At 38.5% G+C, this 13,348-nt stretch overlaps 1 protein-coding gene across 7 annotated transcripts in view; it reads left to right on the forward strand.

The window, feature by feature from the left end:
* Positions 1–12,891, forward strand: part of TLCD4 (TLC domain containing 4) — a 45,624-nt gene extending 32,733 nt beyond the window's left edge. For all 7 annotated transcript variants that reach the window (XM_075098177.1, XM_075098176.1, XM_075098178.1 and 4 more), the window contains 3 exons: positions 204–298; positions 2,497–2,570; positions 5,979–12,891. In XM_075098177.1, the coding sequence (XP_074954278.1) occupies positions 204–298; positions 2,497–2,570; positions 5,979–6,294 (485 nt within the window). In that variant the 3' untranslated portion in view covers positions 6,295–12,891. The remainder of the gene's footprint in view (positions 1–203; positions 299–2,496; positions 2,571–5,978) is intronic.
* Positions 12,892–13,348: the final 457 nt, after the last annotated feature.

A 13,348-nucleotide genomic window follows, 5' to 3' on the forward strand; every position in this document is an offset into this window, starting at 1 on the left:
GTTGGAAGAATACTGTTGCTTAATGCGTTGACTACAGCAAAATCTTTAGGATAAAGATCTTCTCTTCAGAGCTAATTAATTCAGAGAGTTTCTGCTGATGCCATATGTTGGCATTTATACCTCTAAAACTTAGAGAAACACTGTTCTGAGGTCAATGGTAGTGTAATACATTGTTCTTTATAATTCTTTCTTTTCTCTTGTAGATTTGTTGCTTATTGTTCACTACTGGAAGGCAATTGGTGACAAATTTTTTGTAATACATCACTTGGCAGCTCTGTATGCTTACTATTTTGTACTGGTGAGTGCCGTATTTACCGGTAACATAACAAGCAGATGAGGCTGCAGACAATGCTTTTTTAGATCTCATTTGCTTAGCGTTTGAAAAAAGAAATTCTTCACTGGTTGATGCATTAGCTTTGTGAAAGGCATCTTTGTATTTTTAATCATCATTACTTTCTAAATGGTTTTATCAGTCATTTGTGGTAAGTGCACGCCTTTTCAATGTTACAGGCCTTCAAACGTGTACCTTATTTAACTACTGAAATTAAAACTCTTCACAGTTTTTTGCTGTAGAGACTGACATTTTCTATAATTTCTATATTTCTAATATCATAGTAATTATATGTATTCTATATAATTTCTAATTTCTATAAAGAAAAGGGTTTCAAATAAAACCACAAGTCTGAGTATTTAGGTGGAAAATTAGAAGAAAATGGTTTCAAGTGGTTGTGTTCTGCTTGTGATTGTACTTCCAAGGCCATGGGTCAGTGATCTTTAACTCCGGTGAATGTGCTGCAATCAGCTGGGTGTGGTTTTTCTGGGCTGCCTTTTTATTTTTTCCTTCCAATTTAATTAAAAAAGCCCCCAAACTTATGACACAAACTGATCCTTTGAGACTTCTTGTTTAAGGTTACTTTGCTGGGGAAACAGTGGGTAATTAACTGTATATACCTATAAATATCTGTGGCGTGGATGCATTGAAGGGACAAGGGGAAGAGAAGGACACTGTTCCAGAAAGCAACTAACTTAGTTACTCTTTGCTGCTGCTGGAATTTCTCAAAGCTGCCCGTGTGACTTGGTAGCAGTCCCATTGACCTCCAGAACAATGCTCCTGAACTTCTTCTGAAAAGCTCATTCAGTAAATAAAGACGTCTTATGAAATGCAATTTACTTCATTTACCACATTTCTTCCCCTGCCTACCATGTGAATCCCAGGCTTACAATATTAAAAGTGTCAAGATGCCAGATTACGGTCATGTTTCCCATGCAACAGTTCAAAGGGCACCAGTAAATACTCTGTTTTGGGTTGAAGATAATTAGATCTACTAACATTATCACGGATGAAAGTGAATTAGAGAAATGAAAATACCACTACCAGGGCTAATCCCTGATGCAGAAAATTCGTTAGATGTTTCTGGAGTGAACTGGAAGCGTAGTGTTAGTGTGAACCTCTTTTAAAGCAGTTCTTATTATTTGGGTCTAGCTCTGCCGTCGGATGTCCGTGTGCTACTCTCATTTATCTTCAGAGAAAGTTACTCCTAAGTATTTTATTTCAAAAATTGCTCTTGGAGATGGAGTTTGATTTGATGAAAGACACAGATTTTCTGTTTGGTGTAGTGTGAGCTGACGTGAAATGCCCGCAGTAGTGGGTATGAGCACGCCGGGTGGGGGAAGGAGGAATGATGACACACATGCCATAGGTTGCCTGGGAGACCTGCTGAGTTTTTCTTTTTAACAAAATCTTTTTATCTCCTCATCTGCAAACTGCTGCTTACCCAGCCATTGCGTAATGGGATACTATTTCCAGCGTAGCCAAACGATAGGACAAAAGATAGGCTGTACTTTGTCACCTGGAGGAAAGTGCTCAGTTACAACATGTGTCAGTGTAAATGTACCACGCAGTTATCTGGACATTGGCGTGGAGAGGGTGTGCTTTTCTTCCAACACCCAGGGCAGGTCAGGGACCGCGACGGAGCTGGTGGAAAGGGTTTCCCTGTGGTGGGGAGGAGGGAAGAAAGGCCTTTAGGTGTCCCTATGCTGGGAATTCCTCTTCGCTTTGCCAAATTATGTTCCTAAAACAATGCAGGGACATTTTTCTGTAGGTTTCAGTGTTCCTGTCTGGGCTTGTTGAAACACAGAGAAATCCAGAATATTTATAATTCTCTTAGGCAGTGATAGTATCATAATTGCAACCTATGACTACTTGTGCCAGTCTTCTCTAGCTAGCTTGCCACGGGCACTCACTGTAAGTCTTCTAAAGATTTATTTAAAGTAGGAAACTACTGATTCGAGATGCCTGAAGGACAATTACAGCTTTTGTAGTAAACCTCGTTTTGAAATTGTGAGGAAGTTGGTCACAGCTGGCAAACTCGCTGACTACCAGTTTTAATAAAGAAGTTGAGATGTTGTATCACTCGGTGTATACGTGAAGACTTGAATCAAGATCTCAGATCTATGTTGTTGATTTTTGTATGTCTGTTTTGTTTTGCGAACCAGAGCAAAGGTCTGTTGGCTTATTTTGGAAACTTCCGTCTGCTTGCAGAGTTCTCCACTCCTTTTGTCAACCAGCGGTAAGTGGTTAGGGAATTTTTGCACAGTTCTTTTGAATTTAAATCTGTATTATTATTTCTGTCGCTTAGGAAGGAGTTTCTTTGTTGTTGAATGTCTGCTGAAAGGGGATTTATATATATTGAACTAAGGATTATTATGTGGAAATCTTTTTTGCTGTGAAAACTTTTTGCTGCTAGAGCTGCAACAGTATTACTAATGTATTCACCCCGATTGCCTTTTGAGAGTAGACCAGCTTTCATCCAGAATGCCAAATTTTTATGGAACTACTGAACAAAAAAGGTCACAAATATAATATTGTTTATCAGCCTTTGTGTGTTCATTTGATTATTATAATAAAACCATCATTTTCAGTAGGGATTTTTTTTCTTTAGTATCATGGACCAGGGAAAGAAGCAAGATAACGTTGTCTTCAGAATCCTAGAATGGAATTGCATTGCCCTAGATAATTCAAAGTTGATTTGCAATATTGCACAGGTATAGATCAATATTAACATATGTACAGGAATACATAGAATATAATGTATATTCTTTACTTTCAAAAACAGTTCTGGAAAATATTTTGAGGACTTAAATTAGAAAAATAGTAGGGCACCTAAATGTATCTGGAATGGTCAATCTTCACGCTTGTGACCAGAGGAGAAGGTGGCGGAAGGCTCTTTGCACAGCTCAGCGACAGTCGAAGCCTGCCGTGGCTTCTGGCTGTGGTGCTGCTGCTGTGAGTATCAGAAGAGGAGCGTGATAATGCCAGGTACCGTAGGTGGAGTTGCCTGGTGTGCTGGGGAGGGTGGCCTCTCTCCTCACCCTGTGGCTACCATGACCCAGCTGGGGAGAGGGGTTTGCCCCAGGAAGCCCTCACCTCAGGAGAGAGGCTTTGCTGTAGGGCCGTTGCTGCAGTCCTCTCCCCCCTTTTTTTTGCAATGCAGGATCAGATATTTCAGTGTATCAGGTGCGTATGCCTCACCCATACCTTCTGGGCTGTGTTTCTACTTTACTGATCCTACGTGTGGAGCATCTGTTTTCTCTTCCAGGTGTCTGGCAGAGAAGGGATAAGGTTTGTACAGCAAATAGGAACAGTAATCCTGCAGACGGGTATCCGAGTATTACCCATTATGCAGTGTGACTGTAAACTCTGAAGTATTTCATGAGACTGTAGCATTCCTCAGATCTCTAGGAATAAAAAAGACTGTTCTGAGATCCCTTTTGAGCACTAGGTTGGCAAATTCAACTTACAGGAGGGCAGGGTGGGATAACGGAGCTCTCCAGAGGTTGCTTTCATTTGCCCAAGCACAGCTGAGTAGGAGATTATAGTTTAATGTAGTCTGTGCTCCGTGCGCACAGGGAAACTGAGGAGTAAGAAAACACGTCTTTAAACTTATTTTAGTAATACAAGGAACAGGAGAGTAAGAAAATTTAAAAAAGGGGTATTATATTCTAGGTTTCTATATTGAAATTCATGTCCTAGTGAATGGCCGTTCTCGCAGCCGACTTCTCCCAAGACAGGAGTTCATCCTGGGTGCCAGCGGTACCCGTACTGGTGCTGACCTTTCGGACTGTGGCATTAGGGAGTACCGTGATACATCTGGCTGTTCAAAGTAATAGATATGTTCAAAATGCCTATGGTGAGATCGTGTGCCTGTGAATACCCACGTTTACTGCTTTCTCAGAAAAACTGAAATCTCCGTAGGAGACAATAAAGCTCCTTGCACTAAGGAATGTCATCTCGTTAGTGCACGAATGGGGCTTTTTTTTCATTAAATTTGAAGAGAACCAGACCCTTAAAACAGTAAGTAGTGGATAATGATAATGGCTTACATTATGTCCTTTTTTGCATTCTTAGTATTACTAAAAGAGCTATTATTAAAATACAAAATGATATTCTAATCTCAGAACTGTCGTATTTTCTTCAGATTTCCTGTCTGTGTTGTTAGGGATATCTAATGGGAGATTGTCTCCAGGCCAAGCATTTAGATCTTTTAATGTTAGTATCAGCTTTTGTGTAATTAATTATGAACTGTGGTGGGTAAAATTGTAATGATAACTATGATTTACTGACTTCTGTTTTTTGGAATGTGGTGGGAGAGGGAAGTTGCTAAGCAGATGTCCAGTCACCCTTTCTTCTAACAGTCACCTCTATTGGCACATTGCAGCATACTGAAAAACTTTTTTTTATATTATTTTTGGAATCTGCGCTGTATATATCAACAAAAGTACAGGCTCTGATTGTTAGTCTGACCAAATACGTCAGGTCTCTCTCGTCATCCTCCCAGTACGTCTTTCTGTGGCGAGGTATACCACTCCCAGGCTGGGCGGTCACCTGGAGCGCCTGGATTTTCATTGTCTCGGTTGCACTCTTCGTGAATTCCTGGAGTATTTCTCTTAGAGCTGGATGTCTGGCAAATCTTTTTAGTATATCTGTAACTACCCAGGTTGTAATCTGTAGGTAATTGAATTAAAAAATGGCTTTTAAAACCAGTTTTAGAACTGCTACTTAAATAGTTTTACCCTCTTATCTTGAAAATAAATGAACTATTCCACTTCCCTCCCCATCCCCCATAATGAATACAGTGATTAAAGTAATTTTCCTCCAGTCCTGGCTTTAACCTGCCATTGTTGCACAATTTTTCCTTGCGTTTATTATGATTTAAGTGTGAATGATAAAGAATTAGAGGAGTTCTTTGTTCCTTTTTCTAGGAATTCAAGCCACAGGTTCTGTGGGCTAGGCAGTAGATCCATTATACCCGTCTACTAAGGAATTAATACGCAAGAATTGTTTTTTAAAGACCACTTATGAGCCAGTAGTAATAGTAGGAGAGGGGTTTTTAGACTTATCATTCTCATTGCATAACATACCGACTGAGCTGTGACATGATCCAGCGCCATTTACAGTGCCTCATCCTGAAGTTCTGGTTTTGGGCTGGCCAGAAGCAGTCAGAAACTGGAGATCAGAAACTAGAGATACTGGAAATCAGAGCTCTATCTAGGTTACATTATCCAAATACAATACTGGAATTGCTTTCGGAGAGACAAATAGTAGCCCATGGGTGTAAACTATAGTAACAAGTAATAAATTTGTATTTATCATTTTAAAAGAGAATTTGAATGATAGTGTATTATGCGATATTCACTGGCATGCCCACTGGTTGTCAACTGGTTTATAATTCAAATCAAGATTTTCTATGTGTTATTCTGCAACGTACTGGATATTGCACACTGCTTGAGTGGGGGGGAAAAAAAGCAGCTGAGCAGAAGAATTTGCAACTAAGCGAGGACACAGTGCAATAATTTAGAAATGAGAAGGGTAGAAGCAATTAATAAATTAAATGATTAATTTAAATAAATGAAAGAAACCCCTTGTTTAATCAGCTGGCTTCAAGTCTGCCTGGTATCTGTGAACACTTCTTTTGCAGGTGGTTTTTTGAAGTACTGGGATACCCCAAATCTTCCAAGGCCAACATCGTCAATGGTGTGCTGATGACAGTTGTGTTCTTCGTTGTGAGGATCGCTGTCATGCCTGTCTATTACAGCCATGTAATTTCTTCATTCGGAACAGAGGCTTTCCAGAGGTTAGGATTTGCAGCCCAGAGTGCCTGGATTATCTCAAGTGTTGTCTTGGATGTTATGAATGTGATGTGGATGGTCAAAATTGCGAAAGGATGCTACAAAGTCATTTGTCTTATCGGACGGGAGGAAGCCAAAACTCACAGAAATGGAAAATCGGACTAGAAATCATACACATAAAATTAAATTTCTGCTATGAATATAATTTGGGTTCACTGAAGCAGTGCACATTTCTGCCGTGGAATGCTCCTCTTAAGGAAACAAGGTATTACCTCTGTACTGACCTTACTCTTCCCCTAGCCACACTGCCTGCACACCCAGGGCCACGCTTTACGGATCCTGCCCGGTGAGGAATAAAAGCAAAAGCTCACGCAAATGAGTTCCACGGGTCCGTTCCGAGCAGTTACAAGCTACTGAAATTAGAAAGGAGCAGACTGGTCACTTGCTTGTTGTCCACCAGTGTGTTCGAAGTGTTTCACTCAGGTTTCTCAGATCAATGTGTTTTATAAATCCAGTGAATACTGACATCTCTCTTTGGTTTTTTTTTTTTTAGAGAACAAAAAAACCCCCGAACTCCTGATATGGTGCAATTTTCCTGGCACGTTTCTATGTTTTCTTCTAGGAATAGCAATTGAGATTTCATTCTTGATAACTTTTAAATTTTTTGCAAGAAGAGCTAAAAGTTTAGCTTTGATTCTGTGGAGTCTTTTACTGCTTTTTGTTCTGCCTTACATGAATGCAAACCATTTTGGGAAATGTATGAAATAATTTTATCTAAAGTGCTGTATTATAAGATTACAGGATATCTTAAAAATTGTTTAAAATTCTCTGATTTTGACGGGAAGGATTCACTTTTGCTGTGCTAGGTTACATGCAGTAGCACACCTAAATTGGCCGTGGAATTTTTTTCATAAGTTAGTATGCGTGGAAACAGCATAATTCTTCCTGGAGTGCTTTTTCCTTTGCTGCTACTACCTTGGAGAAGTGCTGCAACTCCGCTCAGATTTATTTTAACCATTGGCTATTTGGATGCAAAGTTTAACTGTAAAAAGATAAAATTCTTCTGTATATTTGATGTGTAGCTTACAGTAATACTTTTTTTTTTCTTTTATCACAGAAATGACCCATTTGATACAAAGTGTTGAGGTTTTTTGTCATGTTTTCCATGTTAATCACATCAGAAATCTGAGGTGTTGACTAAAAACGTTCTTGAATTAACTGTGCCAAATGTCTGTAAAGCTGTACGGTAATTCTGTAGAACGACAGTTCGCTTCTGCAGGCACAGCGCTTTGGTTTTTTTAAACCAGGTGTTTGTCTTACTCTGTTACTTACAATTGTTACTCTGTTCCTTCTGCAGACTTAAAGGTTCGGAGGCCATTAGAGAGGAATCTTACCATCTAGAAGTAGTCTAGAATGTAATTTATAATACAGTTTGAGGGAATTCTGGGTTTTATTTTGAAATGATTTTGAGAGCCGTATTTGTGTGTAGTTTGGTTTTGTTTTGCTTACTTTAAACCATATCTGAACTAGAACTGATTAACTTCTGTTTTTTTCCCCTGTTGTTTTTTTTGTTTTTGACATTACCTGTTATTTGTTATACTTCCTGGTAAGATCCGCTTAAAGTATCCATTTTCACTCAGTACTTCAGTGCATATCCCAATTATTGTAGCAGACGGTTTAAGCAATTTATTTTTAAGCAAAAAGATGAAATATTTACCCTATGCAGAATAGTTTTCCTCTTGTCCTGTTCCCTCTAACGAAGCTGGGTGACAGGAACTCTCTCCTCTGCAGTCGGAGGTGTGAGCGCCCCGATACTCTGCTCTCAGGTGAGGGTCGCAGCGTTCCCGTCTTCCAGGAATCAGATGTCCATAAGACCCCAAGAGGACTGCGTAGGCTGAAATGCCTATTTCATATATATATATATGGAACATATATATGAAATAGTTGTAATATAATCATAATATCCTCTATGAAAGGAATATAATGTTCACCTTCTTCCAAGGGGAGACCTTTGATTACACTGGCGCTCATGAATGGTGAATGATATGGATATGAAAGATCTTTCATAAAGGATATATGGTTATACATAACCATGGTTATGATATATGAAATAATACCAATTTCATAAAACCCCCCTATTTTATATATGAAAAGCCACAGCCAAGGTGGCTGCGATGAGTTTAGTTGCCCAGTTAAAACGACATCAGGGGGTATCGTTTGGCCTGGTGTAATACGCGCTTTTATAAGCCTAGTTCTGCTCTTTAACTGTGCAGGCATGTTTCCAAAACCACTTCCCAGTGCTGCCTTCTTCAGGGACATATTAAGGATTGCTAATACTTCTGGGTTGTTTGTTTTTGTTTTTTTTTTTTAAAATTGTGTGCTTTTTCGTACTTCACAAGCCTGCAGATGAAAGATTTGTTTATGCCTTGGGAAAGCTGGCAATTAATCTGTTTAGCTGTAGGATTTGGGTAAGCACAGGACCTCATTTGGGAACCAGTAAATCCACAGTCTTTGTGAGCTGATCCTGTGACCTGCTCTGCTGAAAGAAACAGGCTCCCTTTTATACTAATTTGCAGAATCTGGTGTCTTTTAAAATAGTGGTTTCAGCGTATCTAATGCAAAATCCCAGCTATGTACAAAGGCTCTCATCACCTTTATGATTTAAAGGTGTAAATGAAATACTTTTTTCTTGTGCTTTTTCAGTCACAAGATCAGGGAATCATTTTGCAATAGCTTGTTCCTTTCTAAAATAAATTTTAGATTTGTAAATTCAAACTATTTGGAGAACATGTCTCAAAGCAGAAGTCTGCTTCTGTTATTCGGGAAGTAGGATAAAAAAAGCTGATAAGGGAAAAGCTGATTTGGTGCAACTCTTAAGGTGATAAGTCTTGGAAACTTTTTGAAATGTATCCCTTCTTAGCATTCATCTTTAATATTTCAGTGTTTAAAATTTTTTGTTTTCAGTGGAGAACGTTCATTCAAATGGTCCGTTTCCTTCACTTCTAGGTAGACTTGGGTCAGATGGGGGGGGGAAGGGAAAGTCAAGTTATAAGAAAATTAAGTTAAAACTAGATGGAACCCCCCTGTCCCCGCATAATACACATTGGGCAACAGTCCAGAATGGAAGGGCAGTGGGAAAATTATTTTAAAACATGTAATATTTTGGGTTTTGCTGTACAAAATTAGTGTAACTAAAACGATATTTTGCAATGCATTAGGTTTCAATTTTCTACTTTGTTAATTTAATATATGACATGTCCTGATGCATCTACCGTGTATCAGAAGACAACTTTCTAATGAAAAAGATGATTGACACTTGTGTATTCAGCAAGGACTGAGGCGAACAGTCTGCAGAGTTGTGACGTACTGAATACATGAGCATAGGGCACATCTTACCTGCCGTTACAAGCTTATAATACAGCAAATTAGATAGCTGCAGCACCCATTCTTCAATTGCACTTTATTAATTTAAAAACTGTGGTGAAATATTGATGAAATTTAATGTTGCAAACTTGTGTCTTTTCTTTTTTTTAATGCAAAAATTAAATGCATGATAAGTAGCATCGTAATAAATGCTACCTTTAGAATGTAATATCTTATTAGTGGCTTAAAACTTCTGTTTTTAATGGATGCACTGTCTAGTGTAACAGCAGACTCTTGGTATGTCACAAGGTGTCTTTGCCGTGGACATATCAAACGGAAGGAGTTAATCTTGTAAAAAATGCTCAGTTATCTTCTTTTTCTTTTCTGTTATATTCTTTGGTACCAGGTGACATAAAATTAGCACGACGATCATGGGAGAGTCCGTTTGTACCGGTAAGGCTGTGTGTAGGAATGCAAGTTTCCCTTTTTTATGGCTTTACGTTTTCATCAAAAGATGAGTAAATACCACTTTCAGAACCACTACAGGGGAATGGTAGGTCAAGTTTTGCTTTTATAATTGATTTGCGAACAGAGGACTTGCAGAGAGGAAATGTACTTCAGTTGTTTTCTCAGTGAGCGCTCCAGTGGATTTCAGTGAAGTCGAGAGCCTTACGGTACAGAGACGCTTTATGGGTTATCTGTGTGCATTCTTCGGTGGTAAGAATTACATCTCTGAAGCCTACGCTACCTCTATAAAGACATGCTATCTTGAGTGAGCTCAGTAATTGCTTAAAACAGAAAATCTATTGAATAATGAGAAATATCCTATGCACAGGAAAATGAGGGGAGCTGACTTTATACATAAAAATTTTTAACAATTCAAATTTTGTATGAAAATTTATTAAAAATTAAATTGATTACAGTATCTGGAAGATAATTGCTTCCATCTTTACTTAAATTATGAGAGAAGATTACTCATACTGTAGAACTAACATTAACCTAAGAGTAAAAGCTTACACAAGCGAGCCAATGCGTTCAAGCAGGTTTAAAGAGGAGGAGCGGGTGGAGGAGACTTTGAGAACACAAGGATAGAGATCCAGATGTCTTCCTGCTGCTGTGGTTGGGACAACAGCGGACTTAGGCATAGCAGAAAGGTCTAGGTAGCTCTGTGTCTCTGTTCACGGTGGAAAATGAAGCTCTAGTCTTCAAAATTTTCAAGCTGTTTAAAATGGGTTACCTGTTGTTGATTGCCATTATGAAGAGGGCGTTTTCTCATGGACTTGTGTGTGTTTAAGCGTACGTACATACAAACTTTCTGTAAAAGATCATTTACTAGACAAGTTTGTAAAATTGTTTTGTGATGCTTCTGCTGAGCCATTCGGAGGAGAATAAAGGGCTGCTTGACAATTACCCCAGCTTAGGTTCTGGTGCAGCGTTGGCTGCTGGTGAACGCCATCAATAAAGCAAATAGAAAGGGATGAGAATTTTCAGATGAAAAAACGCAAGCGTAGAAGACTTTGAAAAGAATGGGCAGCCCTCTTTCCTGTTTCTAATAGCCTACTGTACGACATCGTTATCTCGCTACAAGGAACTTCACGGGAAAGGATTTGTTCCTGGTGGAGTGTCTCTATGTGTGGAGCATATCTGACAGCTGGAAAAAGAACAGTGCTTCATTGCTGGGATCCTGAGAGCCATCAGATGGAAACAGCGATCAATATTTATGAACTTTAACGTTCATCCAAACCCGGGTTGAACCTCCTTGTTGGGCAGGTGAAGGTCTTAGGATTTTCTGAAAGCAACTTGAAAGCTCTTCTTATGGTAGAGAAGATGAAAAAATGTGCTGCTTGGGATGTTCAGAGATCGGAGATTAAGAATCAAATCATACTTTTAGGTGGTAACACTTGGTAAGTTTTCTTATCCATTACAAATCTCTACTAGCTACCTCCTTTGACATTCTTGCTCTATTTATAATAACCAAGCACTTTATAGCTCAGTAAAGAATGGAAGGTAGCTATGAAGAATAAATTGTATCGTTTGGTATAAGAAATATTTGGGCAAAATTTCTTTTGAGATCAGCTTCGTCGTGTGATGTGATGTCCCGCACCGAGAGGGCATCTGGTTATGACGATGTATATACATTTTTAATCTAGTTGTAATGTAAAGGAAATGTCTTCAAGAGAGTGAATTATGAAGAGTTCAGCATGGCTTGGTATCAACCCTATAATGATTCAGTGTGCTATTTATAACTTCCTACTGATTGAAAATGAAAATGTAAAAGCAAATGAAATATTCTGTAGTGTATCTTTATTTTTAATCTATGTGTGGGATGTCGAACATTGTACTTGTCTTGTGGACAGGACATGCTTTTATGAGCCTATAAATATTTAAGTATATGAGAATCTGCACCCAAGTGGAACATGTTGCATGTCAGTTTGGCTCTTAAGTTTTTAAATTTCAGTCTTTTTAAAAATTTGCTAGGTTTGAAAGCAACATTTGAATATTAATACTAAGGTGTAATACAGAACATAACATTTTGAATGCAATGCGGGATATACTGGTTTTGGTTATTGTAACCCTACACCAGTTCCACAGGAGAAACCCTTCATGGGATAGGGGGAAAGGAGGAAAAGGGCTAATCATGAGCTCGGCTATATAATTTGCACACTTAATATGCACACGTCCAAATATCTTGGCTTTGTTTCTAGCATGCATATACCAAACAGTGTTTTCTTTAGTATCTAGAGATACATATGTACGTAGAATAATTTAGCACGTAAGCACAGCTAACCTGATAGAAAACCGAATTCCAAAGACTGTTGGGAACAACTGAGTTACAAGTTAGGCAGAAGTAACGGAGCCTGTGATTCAAAAATGTTTATATAATCTTCTGTCTAAAAAGAAACCTGACAAATATATCTAACACATGCAGAGCAAGGATGGAAACTAAATTCTGCCTGCCTGATTTCTGGTAAATCTTGACAATCTGGTTTGCAGTAAATACTAATATTGTCACAAAATGTCAGGATCACATTATTAAATTCAGATAGTAATATGGCCTGACCGCAGTAGCAAGCCTTACCACGGCACAAGACCTTAAAAATGCAGTGTAACAGTTCCGCAGATCAGTGATAAAAGTGATTGGTCGTAGTAAGGTGAATGATGAAGTATTATGGGTTTAAATTAACTTTTTATTAGGAAATTTTTTTGAATTATTTGTTTGCATTTCAGTGATATTGTAAAGCATTTCTGTATTTTGTTTGAACAGTTTAGGAGCTTGCATAAAATGATACTGGCTGATTATTTTTTTCTTCCCTTTGATATATGCAATAATGTCAATAAGCAATAAATTGCATGTTGTATGCAAGGTATCAGTACTTCGTAATAAAGGAAAGGAACGCAGTTTCTTATTCTGTGAATTTTTCTTTCTTAATAAGGCAGTTGGTTATGTCGTTATGTACCTGTAGCGAATGCGTCATGAAAGAACAGTTTTCTTTGGGTTCAGTTCAGAAACAACTGCCTTACACAGTAGATTGAAATTTTGTACTGTAGCTTTTTGTATTTAAAAAAAGGTGGGGAGGGAGTAAGAGGTCTGAGCCACACCGTTGTTCAGGTGCTTGGACTTTTAAAGGGTGAAATTCTATGTACGCCATCGCTAGGGCCAGGAACGTAACTTAAACTATGACTTTTGTTGTGTATTGAGGAGAAACTTGGATGGTAGAATTATATCACACTGTGTTGTAACAGCACGTTTCAGCATGTAAGCTGGACGGTTGTCTGAAGGCTCTAGGGATAAAGAGCTACTGTTCTCAGTGCATTATAAATGTGATGCACGACGCGGTCCTTCACTGAATACTAA

The sequence above is a fragment of the Phalacrocorax aristotelis genome, chromosome 6, assembly GCF_949628215.1.
Source record: "Phalacrocorax aristotelis chromosome 6, bGulAri2.1, whole genome shotgun sequence".
Taxonomy (NCBI): domain Eukaryota; kingdom Metazoa; phylum Chordata; class Aves; order Suliformes; family Phalacrocoracidae; genus Phalacrocorax; species Phalacrocorax aristotelis.